This window comes from Coregonus lavaretus (genome assembly GCF_964263955.1).
Source record: "Coregonus lavaretus genome assembly, contig: HAP1_SCAFFOLD_349, whole genome shotgun sequence".
Taxonomy (NCBI): domain Eukaryota; kingdom Metazoa; phylum Chordata; class Actinopteri; order Salmoniformes; family Salmonidae; genus Coregonus; species Coregonus lavaretus.
This window is the reverse complement of record NW_028164466.1, coordinates 147531-171135: the sequence shown is the minus strand read 5'-3', so window position 1 is coordinate 171135 and position 23605 is coordinate 147531. Positions and strand designations below refer to the sequence as shown.

The 23605-nt window shown below is 44.5% G+C and overlaps 1 protein-coding gene across 1 annotated transcript; it reads right to left on the bottom strand.

Annotated features, from left to right (window-relative positions):
• Positions 1-568: 568 nt before the first annotated feature.
• Positions 569-22447, bottom strand: LOC311117006 (protein transport protein Sec31A-like). The gene is made up of 25 exons (XM_084192013.1): positions 22349-22447; positions 21013-21127; positions 20453-20576; positions 20142-20337; positions 19789-19884; positions 19159-19299; positions 15711-15853; positions 14299-14398; positions 13942-14103; positions 13388-13540; positions 12844-13077; positions 12098-12265; positions 11695-11830; positions 11289-11467; positions 10099-10225; positions 9527-9672; positions 9152-9325; positions 8540-8701; positions 7825-8188; positions 6991-7365; positions 5913-5968; positions 5376-5534; positions 3819-3938; positions 3417-3488; positions 569-1074 (listed from the first exon to the last, which is right to left on the bottom strand). The coding sequence occupies exons 2-25, from the start codon at positions 21089-21091 to the stop codon at positions 895-897; spliced, it is 3846 nt and encodes a 1281-aa protein (XP_084048139.1). The 5' UTR covers positions 21092-21127; positions 22349-22447; the 3' UTR covers positions 569-894.
• Positions 22448-23605: the final 1158 nt, after the last annotated feature.

Below are 23605 nucleotides of genomic sequence, written 5' to 3'. Positions count from 1 at the left end.
CACGTAACACCCTGGATCAGAGCTAGTGGTTGCACTGGATCAGAGCTAGTGGTTGCAGCGCTTTGGCCTGACAACGTAACAAACTAGGAGATGGCACAATGGTAAGTAGAACACACTGGTAAGTCAGTGAAATGTTTTTAATTCATTCACTTTTCCTAACCATTCTAAAAATCAGCTGGATGTGTGGTTTGTTAAGGAAAGATGAGGTAGGAAGGTGGACAATACTACCTTTCTCTCTCCATCAAAGTCTTCCCCTAGTTGGATGTGTTACCATGATTAGAACTACTGAAGGCCAAAGAATCCAAGCCCACATTGTTCCGAGACATAGTGCATATTTCTCCACTCTCAAAGATATAACATTTTAATAATCCTCATTTATTACTTATATATTTAACATCAGCTATCTTTCCCTCAAAAGCAAAAGGACTCTACTTTTTAAATAATATTGGGTGTTTTGCTGTTGATAAACACCACAGTAACAATAACTGGTCTTCTCAGAGACAAAGAGAATACCTCTCATCACCAGCCAAGTCAGAAACCTTTCAATGAGTCAGCGAATACCACAACATCTGCAATAATGTTTTTATCAAAGCACATTTCAACAGCTGAAAAAGAAATAATATATATAACATTATGATCCATTCATATGATAACACTGAAGTCTGGTTGTTTTGTCTTGGTGTGTTTTGGAGTGCGTCCCAAATGGCACCCTATTCTCTTTATAGTGCACTACTTTAGACAAGAGCCCACAGGGCCCTCATAGAGCCCACAGGGCCCTCATAGAGCCCACAGGGCTCATTGGGCCCTTATAGAGCCCACAGGGTCTGGTCAAAAGCAGTGCATTATAGAAAATAAGGTTCATTCTAGACGCTAGCCTAGGTGTGAGATCAGCGGTCAGACGGCCAGCTTGTTGGCGATGGTCATGACCACTTTGAGGATGGGCATGAAGGCTTGGATCTCGCTGAAGTTGCTGCTGGTGACCACAGCAGTGTGGACCTCTAGGCCACGCGGGTAGTTCTGGACAGACACACAGCGGCTGATCTCATGTAAACCACCCAGGATGTTGGTAGACAGCTACAGGATGACGGGAGAATTTAAGTTACTGTAGGCGTGTAAAAACTTTCTTTACAATATTTTATGCACGTGGACTACCTTGACTGGGTCTGTTAGTGGACTACCTAGACTGGGTCTGTTCTGTAGTGGACTACCTTGACTGGGTCTGTTATGTAGTGGACTACCTAGACTGGGTCTGTTATGTAGTGGACTACCTAGACTGGGTCTGTTCTGTAGTGGACTACCTTGACTGGGTCTGTTCTGTAGTGGACTACCTTGACTGGGTCTGTTAGTGGACTACTTAGACTGGGTCTGTTCTGTAGTGGACTACCTAGACTGGGTCTGTTAGTGGACTACCTAGACTGGGTCTGTTATGTAGTGGACTACCTAGACTGGGTCTGTTAGTGGACTACCTTGACTGGGTCTGTTCTGTAGTGGACTACCTTGACAGGGTCTGTTATGTAGTGGACTACCTTGACTGGGTCTGTTAGTGGACTACCTTGACTGGGTCTGTTAGTGGACTACCTTGACTGGGTCTGTTAGTGGACTACTTAGACTGGGTCTGTTCTGTAGTGGACTACCTAGACTGGGTCTGTTATGTAGTGGACTACCTAGACTGGGTCTGTTATGTAGTGGACTACCTAGACTGGGTCTGTTATGTAGTGGACTACCTAGACTGGGTCTGTAGTGGACTACCTAGACTGGGTCTGTTCTGTAGTGGACTACCTAGACTGGGTCTGTTATGTAGTGGACTACCTTGACTGGGTCTGTTAGTGGACTACCTAGACTGGGTCTGTTAGTGGACTACCTAGACTGGGTCTGTTATGTAGTGGACTACCTAGACTGGGTCTGTTATGTAGTGGACTACCTTGACTGGGTCTGTTAGTGGACTACCTAGACTGGGTCTGTTAGTGGACTACCTAGACTGGGTCTGTTATGTAGTGGACTACCTAGACTGGGTCTGTTATGTAGTGGACTACCTAGACTGGGTCTGTTATGTAGTGGACTACCTAGACTGGGTCTGTTCTGTAGTGGACTACCTAGACTGGGTCTGTTCTGTAGTGGACTACCTAGACTGGGTCTGTTAGTGGACTACCTTGACTGGGTCTGTTATGTAGTGGACTACCTAGACTGGGTCTGTTATGTAGTGGACTACCTTGACTGGGTCTGTTATGTAGTGGACTACCTTGACAGGGTCTGTTATGTAGTGGACTACCTAGACTGGGTCTGTTATGTAGTGGACTACCTTGACTGGGTCTGTTAGTGGACTACCTAGACTGGGTCTGTTAGTGGACTACCTAGACTGGGTCTGTTAGTGGACTACCTAGACTGGGTCTGTTCTGTAGTGGACTACCTAGACTGGGTCTGTTCTGTAGTGGACTACCTAGACTGGGTCTGTTCTGTAGTGGACTACCTAGACTGGGTCTGTTATGTAGTGGACTACCTAGACTGGGTCTGTTCTGTAGTGGACTACCTAGACTGGGTCTGTTATGTAGTGGACTACCGAGACTGGGTCTGTTCTGTAGTGGACTACCTAGACTGGGTCTGTTAGTGGACTACCTAGACTGGGTCTGTTATGTAGTGGACTACCTTGACTGGGTCTGTTAGTGGACTACCTAGACTGGGTCTGTTATGTAGTGGACTACCTTGACAGGGTTAGAATGAGAACTAACTGACATCATGGTACAGGGGTCGCGTTAATGCAGAATTCTGTGATTTTCACGCAGAAAAATTAAATAAAACGCATAAGAAATATCTTGTTGCGTTTTGTAAAGACAGATGTAAAATGCTTCTTATTGTAATTTCTGCTCGGCATCAGACTAATTTTGTGCTTCAGTTGCACTTCTCCACTGGGATGAAATTTCATGAACAGGCATTCTATCAGTAGATAGCGCTCTGACTGATGTGGAGCTACTAAATACTTTTTACGGTAAAATGCAAGATTAACTTCAAGCAAAACATTGGGAAATGTAGCTGGCTACATTCTTTCTATGATAAACATTCGAAATATGATGGCCATGCATCGATTTTCCAAAATATGCCTTGCCTTTTCATTGTAAGCTCATTTACTTGTGTGGCTGCCAGCCAAATAGCGTTGCACTTCTGTTGTCATCTGATGAAAATGAAGCCAATTTCTGCTGAATGTGTTGCACTAATGTATTTTCTGTGAAGGAAAACTATAGTTGCACGTCCCTGATCACGCTATTGAAGCAAAAAAAAAAAACAGTTGACTTTCAATGTAAAACGCAGGTGAAATGGTTTTTTAAAAAACGCAGATTTTTTGAAGGTCTGTGTTTTGAAAAAGCAGATTTCTGAACTCTAAGGCGACCCCCGGTGGTAAACTATCTGCTACATGTTCTCACCGTTTGCTCTCTCAGCTTGTCATACAGGTACCCAAGGCGTTTCGATGCATCCTCAAGTTTTCTTTTTGTTTGCTGAGAAAATAACACATAGAATATTAGATGTCAGACTACAACAGGAGCACATACAGAACGGCCCTGTGTGTAAAGACTTACCGCTTCTTATGCAGATAGATGGGTAGAAATCCTGGCTTTTCAATATACAAGACCTGATACTACTGTCCTGTGTAAAGACTTACCGCTTCTTATGCAGATAGATGGGTAGAAATCCTGGCTTTTCAATATACAAGACCTGATACTACTGTCCTGTGTAAAGACTTACCGCTTCTTATGCAGATAGATGGGTAGAAATCCTGGCTTTTCAATATACAAGACCTGATACTACTGTCCTGTGTAAAGACTTACTGGATCTTGTGCGGCTAGCTGGCAGCGTTGAACCAGGCTGTCGAAGGTCTGTTTGAGGACCATGTGCTCTGCAGGAATCTCTCTCTGCTCCACCCTCTCAGCCGGCAGCGCCTGGAGGAGCTGAAGGGGCCCACAGGGGTTAGAGATCTGCCCATCTATAGATATTTCTATGAGCCCACAGGGGTTAGAGATCTGCCCATCTATAGATATTTATATGAGCCCACAGGGGTTAGAGATCTGCCTATCTATAGATATTTCTATGAGCCCACAGGGGTTAGAGATCTGCCCATCTATAGATATTTCTATGAGCCCACAGGGGTTAGAGATCTGCCCATCTATAGATATTTCTATGAGCCCACAGGGGTTAGAGATCTGCCCATCTATAGATATTTCTATGAGCCCACAGGGGTTAGAGATCTGCCCATCTATAGATATTTATATGAGCCCACAGGGGTTAGAGAACTGCCCATCTATAGATATTTCTATGAGCCCACAGGGGTTAGAGAACTGCCCATCTATAGATATTTCTATGAGCCCACAGGGGTTAGAGATCTGCCTATCTATAGATATTTCTATGAGCCCACAGGGGTTAGAGAACTGCCCATCTATATATAGATATATATTTCTAGGAGCCTGCCAGAGCCTATTATGAGGGAATAGGAGTTAAGAACTAGATGTTATGTTTCAGGTCTCTCTTGAATTTTGCATACAGATGTTAGTTAACCTCAATCCCACCCTTTTCCTTAAGCAGAGCGAATGGAGACTTGAGTCTGGCAGCCAGACTTTAGGGGTTAGTGGTCAGCCTGCCAGGCCTTTAATAAGCAAGTAAATGGCAGCCAGACTTTAGGGGTTAGAGGTCACCCTGCCAGGCCTTTAATAAGCAAGTAAATGGCAGCCTGACTTTAGGGGTTAGAGGTCACCCTGCCAGGCCTTTAATAAGCAAGTAAATGGCAGCCTGACTTTAGGGGTTAGAGGTCACCCTGCCAGGCCTTTAATAAGCAAGTAAATGGCAGCCTGACTTTAGGGGTTAGTGGTCAGCCTGCCAGGCCTTTAATAAGCAAGTAAATGGCAGCCTGATTTTAGGGGTTAGAGGTCACCCTGCCAGGCCTTTAATAAGCAAGTAAATGGCAGCCTGACTTTAGGGGTTAGTGGTCAGCCTGCCAGGCCTTTAATAAGCAAGTAAATGGCAGCCTGACATTAGGGGTTAGAGGTCACCCTGCCAGGCCTTTAATAAGCAAGTAAATGGCAGCCTGACTTTAGGGGTTAGTGGTCAGCCTGCCAGGCCTTTAATAAGCAAGTAAATGGCAGCCTGACTTTAGGGGTTAGAGGTCACCCTGCCAGGCCTTTAATAAGCAAGTAAATGGGAGATGAGAACTAGAGAAGACTGATACTTTCAGGTCTCTCTTGATGTTTCAGATCCGTATTGAATTGTGCCAGTTAGTACTGGGTTAGGTTGGCACTAGTCTCATGCTACCAGACATCACACTGTATTCTGGCTCCAGAACTGGGCATGGAGAAACATAGAAAGGCTGGGGTCGAGACTAGGTTGTCACTGACCTGTACGCTGGGCTCCTGAGGGGCCCCTGGGGGGAACTGCTGGGTGCGACTGGGGTCGTGGCCCTTCTGTCCTTGGGGTTGATGAGGGCCCTCCATGGGAAAACCCCCCATAACAGGGGCGGTGATGGGAGCAGGAGGAGTGTAGTTCTCTGGGACACCCTGAGGCACAGACAGAACACAGATTCACACACTACCAGGTTAATTACAGACAACAACAAAAAAGATTCACCTTATACTGGTTAACATATAGCTAAGATCTTAAATGTGTGTTTAAACATGTGTAAGTATTGAAATACCAAAAGATACAGTCTACAACATCTGGGGAACATATTCACTGAATACTGGTTCTCATAGAACTAAGATGGTTAAAGCATGTTTAAGCCTCTGTAGCTATTAACATTTCCAAGATGGTCTACTGGTCCTGGACTGGGTCGGTTCCTAATTGGAACTGGTCCGGATTTCTCCAGTCTGAGCTAGTCCATGTTGTCAGAGAGGATAGGGAACCCGGTGTGAAGGTAATTCATCCAGAGGAGTTACCTTTTTCTTCCTGGGACCCCCTCGTACTGCAGGTGGGTCATTCCAGCCGTCTTGTCCTATAGATAGTGAAATAGGAATAGTCAGCCACAAGAACACTTCTGAACCCAGACAGCAGCCAAAGCCAAGAGCCTAGAGACCTGGGGATCCATGGAGTTAAATGGAAAGGTCTGTGACATTAAGATGAGCAGGGTTATTTCGCAAAATTAGTCTTAAAAGCGCTTTCAACTCAATTAAAAAAAAAAAAAAAATAGGTATTTCCACTAGAGCAGCAACAAACAGGTGACTTCAACAGATAGCAGGCCATGGCCAGGCAGCATCGAAGTGCAGTTAGATTGGACACACGGACTGTCGATAATAACACATTATTGTTGTTGCATTATCTTCACTACTTGGCATAGCCTAATACTGTGGTAATGGATATTTTTAGCATTCAAATATCATCAACTTAAAAACACCAGATACTTTGGTATTAAATGAGGTATTATGTTTACATGTACTAATCACCAGCATGGATTCTTTCACTACATCGTTACAATGGTTTGTTATAAACCCTAGACCGGCTCTACGTGTCCCTGTACGATCATGTGACGGCACAAGCAAACACCTTTCAGTAACACGCTCTTATCCCACCACATCCAAACCTAGCCCTGTCTCTCACTCTCACTATCACCTGCATCATCGTCAACAAGGGGAGGACTCAGCCAAGGGAAGTACCCTGAAAGTTAAACAAGGGGGGGACAGCTCAATCAAAAGCATGTATCAATTAACATTACAACATGTGGTAATTCACTTCTCCAATCTCACTACACATGTTTTAGTATTTATAAAAGAGTCATACAATCATCTATTTCTGACTACCATTCCTTCTTTAAGCATAAATTAATAAAGATTATTTAAGATGTATTGGCTCATAACAGAAAAACAGTGGTGTTACACGTCAATACCTACGTCCCAAATTGCACCCCATTCCCCTTTATAGTGCACTACTGACCAATGAGCCCAGGTCAAAAGTAGTGCACTATATAAGGAAAAGGAGAGTATTTGGGATTTAACCCATCAATTGCATCATGGTCAGTACCTGTAGGAGGAGGAGCAACCGAGGGAGCAGAGAAGGACTTGACGGCTGGGGCTCCAGGACCTCCTTGTGGGTACCCAGGTCCCATGGGTGGGTATGGGCCAGAGGGGGGACCTGCAGGTGGGCCCTGGCTGTGAAGGTGAGACCCCCCTGGTGGGTACATGCCGACGGGGGCCCCAGGCTGCTGGTAGCTCGGTGGCATGGGGCCTGAGGGGAGCGAGGTGGGGGTGAAGCCTGATGGAGGAAGCCCTGGGCTGGGCATGGTGGGGAGGCCGCCAGGGGGGTGTCCAGACAGGCTGGAGCCTGGCATAGTGGGTCCTGGAGCGAAGGCAGAGAGTCCTGCACACATGGGCTGTTGTGGCTGGAGTGGAGAGAACCCTGAGTTGACAGGAGACAGAAATGTTACATCAAGACCAATCTGGAGTAGACAGAGCAGCACCGGGTTCAGCAGGGCCCGCCTTGTATATTACCTTCAGATAGAAATATATTACGTAGAACAAACCAGTTTCAAGTTTTAATGTAACGTACACAAGTACAGTGCAATGCCTTTCTTGCAAGCTCCAAACCCAACAATGCAGTAATCAATATCAATGTAGTTCTAAAAAATAAGGTAGAACAAAAACACAGGATATAAGATAAGAAGAACAAGATAAATAATAATAATATAATAATAATAATAATAATAATAATAATAATATAATAATAATAATAATAATATAATAATAATAAGCCATTTAGCAGACAGATAAAGTAAAGTAAACACACTATATACAAGGTCAGTTCCAGATCCAACGTCTGACTACTGAACACGGTCCTGGACTGAGGGTGAGAGCATACCTGGGCCAGCGGCAGGATGCTGGGGGTAGGCTGGCCGTATCCCTGTCCGTGGCAGACCACTAGGTGGAGGACCATGGGAGGAGGGTGGCAGACCACTAGCTGGAGGACCATGGGAGGAGGGTGGCAGACCACTAGGTGGAGGACCATGGGAGGAGGGTGGCAGACCACTAGCTGGAGGACCATGGGAGGAGGGTGGCAGACCACTAGGTGGAGGACCATGGGAGGAGGGTGGCAGACCACCATATGAAGGAGGAGGTGGTCCTCTGGAGTGAGCAGTAGCAGCTTGAGGAGTGAACACGGTAGTCATAGGAGGCTGAGGCTGGCCAACCACTGGCATCACAGGAAGAGGAGGCTGGTGGGGCCCCTGGAGAGAAACATCATCATTTATACACAGTCTGGGTCTGAAAGACCACCATATTCCCTATATAGTGGACCACTTCAAAAGTAGAGCGCTACACAGAGACAGAAACATACATGAAATCATAACAACGTCCTAAAGCCTGCTGACTTTTCACAACATGTACTCTAGCAACTGCTATGATATCATGGACACTTCAAGTGGAGATTACATTCGTCAATGTATAAAATCAATGGAAATAAGTCTGTTTACTTGATTGTGTTTTATAATCCTCAAATCATTTTTTATTGTGTATTGTTGCACTCTCATGGCTGAGGCAAAAATGTGTCAAACAACAAGCATTGATTCCTAAAATACCGGCGTCAGTGTTGTCTGTGCAGGTGGTTGTGCTGGGGAGGGGGCAGGGTGGCCCCCCGTCACACTGACTACGTTGTAGGGGAACGGTGGGGGCTGTTGGCCCCCTGTTGCTCCCTCTGCCTGGGCGTGGAACAGCCGGTCTCTCATCATCATGATGGAAGCCTGCAGGGACACACAGCACAGAACAAAACCCTTACCTCAGTTATAATAGCACTTTAAATCTTAGTTAGCCTGCCTTAATATTATGAAATAACATATCTTTTTTTTTTTTTTTTAAGATAAGCTTGAAATGGGCATGGTCTAATTGACTCAACAACCAAGAACACATGGAAGTTTAGCTTTTTAAAATCAGTAGTAATTTCTGGTTGTTTATCGAAGTAAGCCGTCGAACTCATTGATCCTGCTTTGTAGTACATCCCTCTGGAGCACCAGATGGGTGGGAAATGAACTTTCTGGACTACAACATTAGTTCCATACGTAGTACATATTAAATGCAGGTCTGACCACAATCCAGGAGAGAGAAAACATGCGGGCGTCTTCGAAGCGTAATGACATGATGAAATATTTCCTTGTTGATAAGGGAATCTGAAGAGTAGTGTGGGTTGTGCTTACCTGGTCTGAGGCGTCTGGCAGGTAGGACATTGCTGTAACCAGGCTGCCCTGTGAGGCCAGGAGACCAGCATAGTGAGTCAGCTTGTCAGCCAGGACAGGACTCTGTAGCGCCACCTCACCGCTCCTCAGACGCTCAATAGACTTACGCAGGACCAGCACCTTCTCCACCAAGTCCTGGCAGTCAATCACACACACGGCATAATGTTACTACCCGGTTCCTACGATGTCATTACAGACAGTATCTGGTTGGAAGGAATGCAACCAAATTGGCCAGTTATCGGATCACATCATCATGTTATAACACGAGGGTTCACTTGGAAACGTGACTTCCATGGTTAAATAAAAGGACAAATATATAGATAAACTATTTATTACCTCTAGAACCAGAGGAGAGGAGCAGTCCCTCTGCAGGGCCCAGCATTCCACTAGTTTCTCAATGTTCCCAGAGCAGATGTAACAGAGACATGCCTGCAGACAGCGTTTCTCTGTCCCCTCACCCTCCAGACGTGACCCCAGGGTGTCTACAGTACCAGGAGAGGGAGAGCGAGGGAGAGAGGGAGGGAGGGAGGGGGAAGAGAAGGAGAGGTTAGATAGCAGATGTAACAGAGACATGCCTGCAGACAGCGTCTCTCTGTCCCCTCACCCTCCAGACGCGACCCCAGGGTCTCTAGCAGTCAGGGTAAGAAACAGCATCAGACAATACCAACCATACAACAGATATAGTCATGACAAACGCTACATAGCATAGAGATCAGTTCCAGTCCTACCAGGAGAAAGGGGGGTGGGGTTTAGGAATAGGAAGGAGAAGAGCCAATCAGGAACAATCAGGCCTCTCTTGTGAAATAGATTTTTTAGTCACTGCATAAATAAGTGCTGAAATCAAGGTAAAAGCAAGTCGGAGTTTACTGATTCCTTTGCTACAATCCTCAACATCTTGGTGTCCTTACCACACAGATGAGCAAACTCTTTGGGGTGAGCGTAGGTTAGGAGAGCGGCGAGAGCCTCCTTCCAGTTATCCAACTCACAGCTCTGCACGATGTCTCCCCAGTTCTGGGTCACCACGGATGAGATCAGCTGAGGAAAGATGGAAAGTAGACTTAACATGTTGTAGACTTAACATGTTGTAGACTTAACGTGTTGTAGACTTAACGTGTTGTAGACTTAACGTGTTGTAGACTTAACGTGTTGTAGACTTAACGTGTTGTAGACTTAACATGTTGTAGACTTAACATGTTGTAGACTTAACATGTTGTAGACTTAACATGTTGTAGACTTAACATGTTGTATTTATTGACGTTGACTCAGTTGATATAAAATAACTATATTCTGAACTAAACTAAACTTTGCTAGCTAGTAATCAAGTCATACAAATATAATATAATCAGATAGCCCTGAGGGTATGTCCCAACTGGGCCCTGGTCAAAGGTAGTGCACTAGACAGGGAATAGGGTGCCATTTGAGACGTAGTTTAAAAGTCCCCTGTCTGACCATGGAGATGCTTGTCCAGGTATGTCCCCTGTCTTACCATGGAGATGCTTGTCCAGGTATGTCCCCTGTCTGACCATGGAGATGCTTGTCCAGGTATGTCCCCTGTCTTACCATGGAGATGCTTGTCTAGGTATGTCCCCTGTCTGACCATGGAGATGCTTGTCCAGGTATGTCCCCCGTCTTACCATGGAGATGCTTGTCCAGGTATGTCCCCTGTCTTACCATGGAGATGCTTGTCCAGGTATGTCCCCTGTCTGACCATGGAGATGCTTGTCCAGGTATGTCCCCTGTCTTACCATGGAGATGCTTGTCCAGGTATGTCCCCTGTCTTACCATGGAGATGCTTGTCCAGGTATGTCCCCTGTCTTACCATGGAGATGCTTGTCCAGGTATGTCCCCTGTCTGACCATGGAGATGCTTGTCCAGGTACGTCCCCTGTCTTACCATGGAGATGCTGTTCCTCTGCTTGTCCAGGTATGTCCCCTGTCTTACCATGGAGATGCTTGTCCAGGTATGTCCCGTCTTACCATGGAGATGCTGTTCTTCTGCTTGTCCAGGTACGTCCCCTGTCTTACCATGGAGATGCTTGTCCAGGTACGTCCCCTGTCTTACCATAGAGATGCTTGTCCAGGTATGTCCCCTGTCTTACCATGGAGATGCTGTTCCTCTGCTTGTCCAGGTATGTCTGCTGGGTCTTCTGCAGTAGCTCCTCTCCTCCACTGATAGCCAGCAGGATGGCCTCAGCGTAGCGCCCGTCGTTCAGACACAGATCCACCGCTCCCTCAAAGTTACCCACCAGCAGAGCCTGGCTGATCAGACCGTCTGCATCTGCAACAACAGAGGCATAAACCACTGAATGAGATACGGAGAGTGACATTCATACAAAGGGCCAGTTACCAGGACACAGATTCATATTAAGGCTAATCCTGGACTAAAAAAGGTTTTACATTGAACATGCTTTTTTTTTTTTTTATCTGTGTCCGGGAAACCAGTCCATACTGTTTAGATTTCACAGGAAGAGAGAGCTGTGATACTGAACAGAAGGCAAGCAGTACCTGCTGAGACAGGGATTTGGAAGCTGATCTTCTCCTTGTCCTGTGGTTGTGGTGGGATGTGACTGAAAAAGTCTGAGGGGGAGGATGAACCAGGGGTCTTGGTGGAGTCGACTGCATCACCGGACTCTTCTGACCTCTGGAAAAACAAACAAGAACAATTAACTTTGATGGAAGGTTGGTGCTGGTAATATACATGTTATCTGTAAACACTAAAGGGGACATTTTAACAGAGTCATCTGACAGGATTCATTTTGTTATGAAAAGAGACCACACATCACTTCTGATACTCGTCACTGCCCTCTGGTGGACTGTGGAAGAAATGCAGTCTAGACTAGAATTAGGAGTACTATGAAGAGAATGGACTATGTAGCAGGGCTATGTAGAGGCATGTTCCTGGTCTGACCTGAGTAGAGAGAAGCTGTATCTTCTCAGCCAGATCGTTGGCATCCACTCCATGTCCGTTAGGCTGCAGGTTCTTCCCCAAGCAGGTGGATATCTTTCTCTCCAACTCCTCTTTGCTGAAACCCAGAAGTCTCAGGAATTTGACCCTGGCTTCGTCTTCAAAGTTGACCTGCAAACGTCAGGAGGTGGATAACATCACAAACATAAAAACAGCCCTTGCAGAACTTGTGTTCATCATTGACAATATATTGGTCATGGCTGTTTCTTTCCAAATCCATTGTAAAGAGAAGCCTACTGTTCATGCAACGTGTCATCTCCAGAGGTGTTCTGTGAGTCCTACTACTGTTCAGTGTGAAGGATACGCAGGACCACAGATGTCACAGATAACTGTACTCTTTTAATCACAACGTTAACTGAACAGGGTCAAACAATGTAACATTATGGGGACAGTGTGAGATTTCAGCAATGAAACCCCTTTTCTACTTACCCAGAGTCATATGATCTCACGGATACCATTTTTGTCTCTGCATGCAGTTTTGAAGGAAGTTAAAAAGGTAGTTTCGAGAGCCATTGCTAACTAACGTTAGCGCAATGACTGGAAGTCTACTGGAACTGTTAGCATGCTAAAATGGTATCCATGAGTTCATCTGACCCTTGGTAAATAGAAAAGTTGCTTAATTGCCAAAATCTCCCATTATCCCTTTAAAATGAACCTTTCATGCCACTGTTAAGCGTCATAACACCTACCAGGAGAAACCTCCATATGTCCTGTTCAGAGTCTGTTGGGGCCTTGTGGATCTTGGCCTGGCAGTAGTCTGACAAGGAGCCGGACTGCAGAGCAGCCTGCAGCTCTCTGGAGCGCTGGAGGAACTCTGTTTCCGTGGTGACCTGGCTCACAAACACCTGCCTGGGGACAGGGACGGGCTGTGGGCTCTGGACTGGAGGCTTAGGGCTCCCAAATGTGATCAGCTTCCCACCAAACTACAAGGAGAAGAGATGGGGGGGGGGGGGGGGGGGAAATGTAGTATTACCATGATGCAGTTATAATACATTGTAAGACTTGTCACGAGCACGTTTGGCCCCTTTATAAGTAGAGCGTCACCGAAGAGTAACTCTTTACGTCATGACTAAGAATACACATTAACCGTGAGTTTCCTCCATAATCCACAGGTTCTCATGCCTTACTGCTTAAACATATTGGGGTTCCTCACAATAGGCATTTACTTACGTCATTTACCTTCAGAAATACAAAAAATTGACATACAAAAATATATAAGTACATTGCACTTACAGCGAATGAGGCTCCTACGGGCCTGCGCACCCACTTGGGGGGCTTCTTCAGCGGAGCGACGAGGGTGGTCTGAGGGGTGGGTTGGGGAACCTGCAGAGGGGGCAGCACCTGGCCCGTCCCAAACGGATCCATGGTGTCAAAGGACGAGGAGATCTGTGGGAAAGTACCACACATGGACTGCATTCCAATCTAAATATTATTTAAAAGGTAAGATAGATGAGCAGAGCTCTTTAATGAGGGGGGGTCTACAGCCATGTCCTACCATTATAGCAGCAGTAGCAACCACATTTAAAGCTAGGCTACACACCAGACTCTGCCAAAATGTTAAGACAATCAAATCGCATCTATTCCATACATAGTGCACTACTTTTGGCCCCCGGTCAAAAGTAGTGCACTAGATAGGAAATAGGGAGCCTTTGACATTTTAGTCATTCAGCAGATACTCTTATCCACAGCGACTTAGTGGCAGCCCTGGATTGTGGGTGTTTTCCTTTAGACAGTAAATAGACACGGCCAGTGGATGTAGAGCTGTAACACAGATGGAGACTCTCTACCTGATCAGCCCTTCTCTGCTGCTGGGCCTCCAGGCTTCCTCCCATCACGCTGTAGACACTGATCCACCCGTCAAACGAGGCTGCCGACAGCAGCCCTGGGTTCCTGGGGCACCACTGGATGTCAAAGCACCACTGGTTGGTTGTTGGTAACTCATAGATCACCTAGAGAGACGGGAGAGAGATTGGATCACCATAACAACGTGAGACGATTTAGAAAAGATCTAGAGACAGATCACCTGGACACCAGAGGCATGTGAAGAAGCCCTGGGCAGGGAAAGACGGCGGAACTTTGTTGTGGAGGCCATTTACACCACATGGTGTGATGAGGCCTTTCAAACAGATCAGAAAACCAGGTACCTCTCCAGTGTTTGGATTCCAGCAGAGGATCCTGTTATCTTTAGCACTACTGAGCAACAGCTCTGGGTCTGCTTGGCTCCACGCTATGGACAGAAGTCCCCTGAGGAGGAAAAACATGAAGCCATCATCACCTACAGTCAAGGCTCTCTCTTTGAACTTCAACTATGAAAACACAACAACAGCCTAGCTATAAAATCTAATTGTATTTTATTAATCCCCAAAAGGGAAATGTGACTGCACCACCTAATACATACAACACCAATAAAAACACAACAAACGACATTCAGACAATTACAGCAGCACATCACCAATGCATTAAACAAGAAAGAAACGTTGGATTATGTGTGGAGATTACTATTGTTACATTTACATTTACGTCATTTAGCAGACGCTCTTATCCAGAGCGACTTACAAATTGGTGCATAGATATTACTGAAACATTAAGCATTTAGCTGCACCTGCCATAACAGAGACCATATCACCATCATACATTACAGCTCCATGTAAACCATATCACCATCATACATTACAGCTCCATGTAAACCATATCACCATCATACATTACAGCTCCATGTAAACCATATCACCATCATACATAACAGCTCCATGTAAACCATATCACCATCATACATAACAACTCCATGTAAACCATATCACCATCATACATAACAGCTCCATGTAAACCATATCACATCATACATAACAGCTCCATGTAAACCATATCACCATCATACATAACAACTCCATGTAAACCATATCACCATCATACATTACAGCTCCATGTAAACCATATCACCATCATACATAACAGCTCCATGTAAACCATATCACCATCATACATAACAGCTCCATGTAAACCATATCACCATCATACATTACAGCTCCATGTAAACCATATCACCATCATACATAACAGCTCCATGTAAACCATATCACCATCATACATAACAGCTCCATGTAAACCATATCACCATCATACATAACAGCTCCATGTAAACCATATCACCATCATACATTACAGCTCCATGTAAACCATATCACCATCATACATTACAGCTCCATGTAAACCATATCACCATCATACATTACAGCTCCATGTAAACCATATCACCATCATACATTACAGCTCCATGTAAACCATATCACCATCATACATTACAGCTCCATGTAAACCATATCACCATCATACATAACAGCTCCATGTAAACCATATCACCATCATACATTACAGCTCCATGTAAACCATATCACCATCATACATAACAGCTCCATGTAAACCATATCACCATCATACATTACAGCTCCATGTAAACCATATCACCATCATACATAACAGCTCCATGTAAACCATATCACCATCATACATAACAGCTCCATGTAAACCCATGTGGCATAATGTCCAAAAGGCTCACCTTGTGTGGTTCTCCAGGACTTTGAGAGGGGACGTGGCGAAGCGCAGGTCCCACATCTGAATAACTGGCATGCGGTCATCTTCGGAGGCCAGGACCAACTGTGTGGCCACCTCAGGGTGCCAGAGCATCCCTGAACAGTGCATCTACAACACAAACCAACACCACATCAGACACACTACAATCGTAGAGAGATAGATATCGTCAGAAGCTCTTCAACCCACATAATATATGTCATCTAGCAGATGCTTTCATCCAAAGCGACTTCCATTACAGTAAGTTGCATTACAGTAACAGTGAGTTGCATTACAGTAACAGTAAGTTGCATTACAGTAACAGTGAGTTGCATTACAGTAACAGTGAGTTGCATTACAGTAACAGTAAGTTGCATTACAGTAACAGTGAGTTGCATTACAGTAACAGTAAGTTGCATTACAGTAACAGTGAGTTGCATTACAGTAACAGTGAGTTGCATTACAGTAACAGTGAGTTGCATTACAGTAACAGTGAGTTGCATTACAGTAACAGTGAGTTGCATTACAGTAACAGTGAGTTGCATTACAGTAACAGTGAGTTGCATTACAGTAACAGTAAGTTGCATTACAGTAACAGTGAGTTGCATTACAGTAACAGTGAGTTGCATTACAGTAACAGTGAGTTGCATTACAGTAACAGTGAGTTGCATTACAGTAACAGTGAGTTGCATTACAGTAACAGTGAGTTGCATTACAGTAACAGTGAGTTGCATTACAGTAACAGTGAGTTGCATTACAGTAACAGTAAGTTGCATTACAGTAACAGTGAGTTGCATTACAGTAACAGTGAGTTGCATTACAGTAACAGTAAGTTGCATTACAGTAACAGTGAGTTGCATTACAGTAACAGTGAGTTGCATTACAGTAACAGTGAGTTGCATTACAGTAACAGTGAGTTGCATTACAGTAACAGTGAGTTGCATTACAGTAACAGTGAGTGCACGTAGGCCTATGGGTTTTGTGTATGTGATCTCTGCAGGAATTGAACTCACAACCTCTGGCCAACAGTCACACAGGACCACACAACCATACAGGTTGAGATACCAGAATAGACACTCAACACACCATGTACTGTAGTGTTGTCACGATACCAGAATAGACACTCAAAACACCATGTACTGTAGTGCTGTCACGATACCAGAACTTTGACTTCGATACCGATACCAGGTTTAGTATCACGATACTCCATATCAAAACGATACCACGGCAAAAAAAATAAGCCGTATTAGCCAAAGTCACAGAATGGCACTTGATCCAGACAGATCTTTTGAGTTCAATATCTTTGCATTTGAAATGTTAAGAGTTTTTAATGTATGCATTAATTAATCAATTTGACTTTGTTTTTTTACAGATCTAACTACATAACGGTAATCATTTATTTAAATGGTAAATCTTTATTGATAAACTGGGTAAATCAAGGTGTAGCCTAGGCCTATTCACAATACAGGTGAATGCATATTCAATAAGAGTGTGCAAATGCATTGCGTTATTGAGCTTGTTTTGGTTGATTTCATGGGGCTACAGATGAAAAACGATCTGTTTCCATTCAAGACTTATTTTATTGTACTGATCAACAGCATTTGCATAGAAGAAGCAATCTCTTATTTTATAAAAGTGTGCGCTGTCTCTTTAAGACCAATGACCTCATTCACACATATAGCTCCAGGCTTGGGCAAAGATGATCTCGACTGGTGAGAGACAAGAGGCAAGGGAGATGAATTGAATGAATAACATTTTTGGTGACAATCAGCTCTGAAATCAGCAATATTTAGCGTTATGGTTTGCATATTAATCACAAACAAGGTACTAGGTAGTGAATGTATGTTAGTTTCAGCAGTAAGCTAGCAAGGACAGTTAGCTTCCAGCTTTGTAGGCTACCGGTATCTTCTTGCATTGTAGTCACTAATCTACTGTCCTCGCCCTGTTGCTATGGTCACTAATCTACTGTCCTCACCCTGTTGCTGTGGTCACTAATATACTGTCCTCACCCTGTTGCTGTAGTCACTAATCTACTGTCCTCACCCTGTTGCTGTAGTCACTAATCTACTGTCCTCACCCTGTTGCTGTAGTCACTAATCTACTGTCCTCACCCTGTTGCTGTGGTCACTAATCTACTGTCCTCACCTTGTTGCTGTGGTCACTAATCTACTGTCCACACCCTGTTGCTGTGGTCACTAATCTACTGTCCTCACCCTGTTGCTGTGGTCACTAATCTACTGTCCTCACCCTGTTGCTGTGGTCACTAATCTACTGTCCTCACCCTGTTGCTGTGGTCACTAATCTACTGTCCTCACCCTGTTGCTGTGGTCACTAATCTACTGTCCGCACCCTGTTGCTGTGGTCACTAATCTACTGTCCTCACCCTGTTGCTGTGGTCACTAATCTACTGTCCTCACCCTGTTGCTGTGGTCACTAATCTACTGTCCTCACCCTGTTGCTGTGGTCACTAATCTACTGTCCTCACCCTGTTGCTGTGGTCACTAATCTACTGTCCGCACCCTGTTGCTGTGGTCACTAATCTACTGTCCGCACCCTGTTGCTGTGGTCACTAATCTACTGTCCTCACCCTGTTGCTGTGGTCACTAATCTACTGTCCTCACCCTGTTGCTGTGGTCACTAATCTACTGTCCTCGCCCTGTTGCTGTGGTCACTAATCTACTGTCCTCGCCCTGTTGCTGTGGTCACTAATCTACTGTCCTCGCCCTGTTGCTGTGGTCACTAATCTACTGTCCTCGCCCTGTTGCTGTGGTCACTAATCTACTGTCCTCGCCCTGTTGCTGTGGTCACTAATCTACTGTCCTCGCCCTGTTGCTGTGGTCACTAATCTACTGTCCTCGCCCTGTTGCTGTGGTCACTAATCTACTGTCCGCACCCTGTTGCTGTGGTCACTAATCTACTGTCCTCACCCCGTTGCTGTGGTCACTAATCTACTGTCCTCACCCTGTTGCTGTGGTCACTAATCTACTGTCCTCACCCTGTTGCTGTGGTCACTAATCTACTGTCCTCACCCTGTTGCTGTGGTCACTAATCTACTGTACATACCCTGTTGATGTGGTCACTAATCTACTGTCCTCACCCTGTTGCTGTAGTCACTAATCTACTGTCCTCACCCTGTTGCTGTGGTCACTAATCTACTGTCCTCACCCTGTTGCTGTAGTCACTAATCTACTGTACATACCCTGTTGATGTGGTCACTAATCTACTGTCCTCACCCTGTTGCTGTGGTCACTAATCTACTGTCCTCACCCTGTTGCTGTAGTCACTAATCTACTGTACATACCCTGTTGATGTGGTCACTAATCTACTGTCCTCACCCTGTTGCTGTGGTCACTAATCTACTGTCCTCACCCTGTTGCTGTGGTCACTAATCTACTGTCCTCACCCTGTTGCTGTAGTCACTAATCTACTGTACATACCCTGTTGCTGTGGTCACTAATCTTGATGATGGGCTCGTTCTTCCTCAGGTCCCAGACCACTGCTTTCCCACTGGGGTTGGCAGAGGCCAGGATGTGTTGGACCTGTTGGTTCCAGGACACGACACTGATATCTTCAGGAGGCTAGGTGGATGGGGAGAGGAGGAGCAACATTGTTATAAATATAGATATTCCTCTAGGAATTACTGATTGGAGAATATCCCGGCACACATTTTAGACATTAACAAAAAAGTGTTATTACACATCAAAAAGCAAAGCCAAAAATACCCAACACTGCCACACTGTGGAAGACCATCATCATAGAAATGCACACGCTATTTCTTTAGAGACTTCAGTAATCTCTTGATAGGGGGAAGTTTCAGGTTATTCAACATTCCCACCAGCCCACACATGTTAAAGCCACCACACACCAGACACTAACCACACACTGGCTTTCACTCTTACCTCACAGAGCTACAAAGAGGGAAACATGGAGAAAACTGTTCAAAATGAAATTAAAGACTCATTACAGGGATTTAATCATCTGGAATACCCACCATTTTGATTTTGAGAAGAAATACTATGGAAATACAAATACAGTAGAATGGGACAAACTACCCCAAAAGACATTACCTGTGACTTTGTCCCAGGTGTCATTGGATTGCTGAAATTGTTCAGATCCCAGATGTAGATCTCTGAATCGTTTGCCCCTGACGCCAACAGATTACTCTGAAAAAGAGCACATTCAAATGAGTAAAAAATACATGTGGGGAATATGATACTTTACAGAACATTGTATTGAACATATTCTTTAAGTGTTCATACTAAAACCTTAATATGATACTGTACAGAACATTGTATTGAACATATTCTTTAAGTGTTCATACTAAAACCTTAATTTAATGTAATTTAGTAGCTATTTTAATTGCATGCCAAACTACAAGTGAGAATTGGCCAAAGACTTGACTCGCTGCTCCCATTATTACCTGAAAGGGGTTGAAGTCTAGTGCTCTGACAGGCCCAGTGTGTTTGTCAGACTGTCCTATTATTGCCTCTGCCCCTGATGTTACGATGGCTTCTGGGCTGTACACCGTCACCATGCCATTATCACTGCCTCCAATCAGTCTCCCTCCCAAACCGTCTTCTCCTGCTCCAAAGTTTACCCACACCAGACTATGCAGCCTAGGGGACAGAATGGTTGAATCATATGTATTGATACAATAACATATGAACTTGATGACTCGTATGTAGTATTGGGTTAGCAGCTACTTCTCCCTGGCTCATTTTGTTGCTTTACCTGTTAGAAGTAGGTAGGGACCCCTTGAGTTTCATGTCCAGGGAAGGATCGGCAAAATCCACCTGGAATATTTCCAGGGCGGCAGCGGTGTTGAATGACGCGTCCAACTGCTGCGCTGATGTGCCTGTTAGTCAACAAAAACAATAAGACCAAGAATGAAATCCCATAAATCACAAGACCTCAAGAGTATGTTATTCGGCATTAAAAGTGAAGCCTGTTATCATTGGTTACATCACTCCTGTGTTAGCAGCCTGCTCCCAAATCTGTTTATGCGCGCTTGCCAAGTTAGGCAAGTTGGCAAGATAGCATAAACAGATCTGGGAGGCTACTGGCAAGACTGCGTAAACATCTGGAACCATCTACTGTATAAGTGCATGACAGGCCTGATACACAAAACGTTCTACCCTACCTAAGGTCAGGTGGAAGGGTTAGGGTTAGTGCAGGACAGGTATGGACAGGCCTGATACAGGTAACATTTGTGCCCTACCTAAGGTCAGGTAGAAGGGTTAGGGTTAGTGCAGGACAGGACAGGTCTGATACAGGTAACATTTGTGCCCTACCTAAGGCCAGGCAGATAGGGTGGTGGGGGGCAGGACTCCATGCTGGATGAGCCGTCCTCTGGATCTCTTTCAGCCTCATCTTCCTCTATTGGGCTAGGATGCCTCTATCAAAGTCCTAAAGAATGGAAAACAAGCACTTTTAATGATGTTTCAATACTAGGGTGCATTCAGTTTGGTTCAACGTTTGCTACATTGTGTGACGGTTACTACTGAATGACATGTTTCCCCCAAAACGGTGCGCACCATTCTTCAACAGCTTTTGAGGTATGTTCACTCCCGTTTGGTGGGTGTGCCCTGATCAATATGGGTGTGACACATTGAGATATATATTGACCAGTGTGACCATTTGTAGCTAATTGCACCATAGACAATAGCCCTCTGAGCCACCATAATCACACCGTTCTTCAAATGGTCGTTCAGCACAGTACCGTTTCCATTGAATGAAACGTTGAACATAACCAAAACATTTCGAAAATGAACAGTTTTGCCATACTGAACACACCCCTGACGTTATGACCCCTGGAGTGTATTAATTCTGCCGATTCTGTTGCAAAACGTTTCGTCTGTAATACAACCGTTTACTCTGAACGGAAAGAGTTTTGCAACGAAAACGAGTTTCTATTGGACAAATTAAGGTAGGTCGCTCTCTCCGTTTGGTTCTTCAACGGTAAACGGTTTCCGTTGTAAGACGTAATGAATACACCCCAGGTAGACCCATTGCATTGGGCAGTAATGGATGTCTTATGGGGCTAGCCAATTTCTAAACACTATGAGCTAGCTACATAAAAATATATTAAAAGTTAATCGTTTCTGAATAATCAAACAAAATATATTGTAGGGCGTTAGCCAGCTAAGACACGTGTAGGGATGGTTAATCACCTGACACATTATTTACTAACGTTAGAAGAATCAATTTCAAGCACGTCTCATGAATCACCAACATGAGAAGCGAGCGTACCGTTAGCTAGATAGCTACTGCTGGGTGATGAGAAAACTTTAGCAAGCTAGCTAACATCCATCATTTGGTTACCTAGCAATACACATCTGCTAACGGCTTTTCTTCGCCGTAATGTATATATTCTAGAATGTTAGCTAGATAGCTAGTAGTTCAACCAACATTACCTAAACCATCCCTGGTTCAACCAGTTTCTTTAGCTAGTTACCGCTACGTGTCATTGGCTGCTGTTAGAGCTACTGCTAGCTTGACAGTTAAATCGTGCAGACGTGTCGTTCAGTGTATACGTCTAGCAAGCTAGCTAAATGCTAGAATACTTGTATTCTAACACTATATTGTTAGTACCCCCATATCTGCGTATAAAAAATATATAATACTTACGTCGGAATTAATTATAATAAATCTTTCTAGCTACAAATGATGAAGAAATCCACCGGGCACTCCCAACGTAATCATGGATATGTTATCCTCTTCTACGGTGGCCGACATGGTATCAAACACCACCGCGGTCAGTATCCTGATTTAACATGCAGCTGTGTGTAGCAATATTTTCAGTTCAGCAAAGATTGTCTCGCCTCTCCGTATGTCGGCTGCTGTATCTGTACTGGGCTTGGTTGATGAAAGTACTGAATAAATATGTATACTTTTTTTCAAAACAGTATGGTAATTTTGCTGAAGGAAAATGTTGTGACTTGCTTCAACCAGCCAAATTTGCAGTGACTTCAGAAATTATTCATACCCCTTGTCCACATTTTGTTGTGTTATAGCTTGAATTCAAAATTGATTAAATATATGTTTTCCTCAACCATCAACACACAATACCCATAATGAAAACAAAGTGAAAACATGTTTTTAGACATTTTTGTCAATGTATTGAAAATGAAATACAGAAATATCTCATTTCAAATCAAATCAAATCACATTTTATTTGTCACATGCGCCGAATACAACAGGTGTAAACCTTACAGTGAAATGCTTACTTACCTTAACCAACAATGCAGTTCAAGAAAGAGTTAAGAAAATGTTTACTAAATAAAATAACTAAAAAAACAAAATAAAAGTAACACAATAAAATAACAATAACGAGGCTATATACAGGGGGTACCGGTACCGAGTCAATGTGCAGGGGTACAGGTTAGTGGAGGCAATTTGTACATGTAGGCAGGGGTAAAGTGACTATACATAGATAATAGACAGCGGGTAGCAGCAGCGTAAAAACAAATGGAGGGGGGGGGTCCATGTAAATAGTCTGGGTGGCCATTTTATTAATTGTTCAGCAGTCTTATGGCTTGGGGGTAGAAGCTGTTAAGGAGCCTTTTGGTCCTAGACTTGGCGCTCCGGTACCGCTTGCCGTGCGGTAGCAGAGAGAACAGTCTATGACTTGGGTGACTGGAGTCAGACATTTTTTGGGGCCTTCCTCTGACACCGCCTAGTATATAGGTCCTGGATGGCAGTAAACTTGGCCCCAGTGATGTACTGGGCCGTACGCACTACCCTCTGTAGCGCCTTACGGTCGGAGGCCGAGCAGTTGCCATACCAGGCGGTGATGCAACTGGTCAGGATGCTCTCGATGGTGCAGCTGTAAAACTTTTTGAGAATCTGGGGACCCATGCCAAATCATTTCAGTCTCCTGAGGGG

Bases quoted from the DNA above. Each gene is read 5' to 3' on its own strand.
- LOC311117006 (XM_084192013.1), bottom strand. From the start codon at position 21,091: ATGAGGCTGAAAGAGATCCAGAGGACGGCTCATCCAGCATGGAGTCCT. The intron at 12,266-12,843 runs GTAGGTGTTATG...TGACGTTTGCAG, and splicing joins ACATATGGAGGTTTCTCCTG to GTCAACTTTGAAGACGAAGC. The intron at 3,489-3,818 runs GTAAGTCTTTAC...TTATTTTCTCAG, and splicing joins AGCTAGCCGCACAAGATCCA to CAAACAAAAAGAAAACTTGA.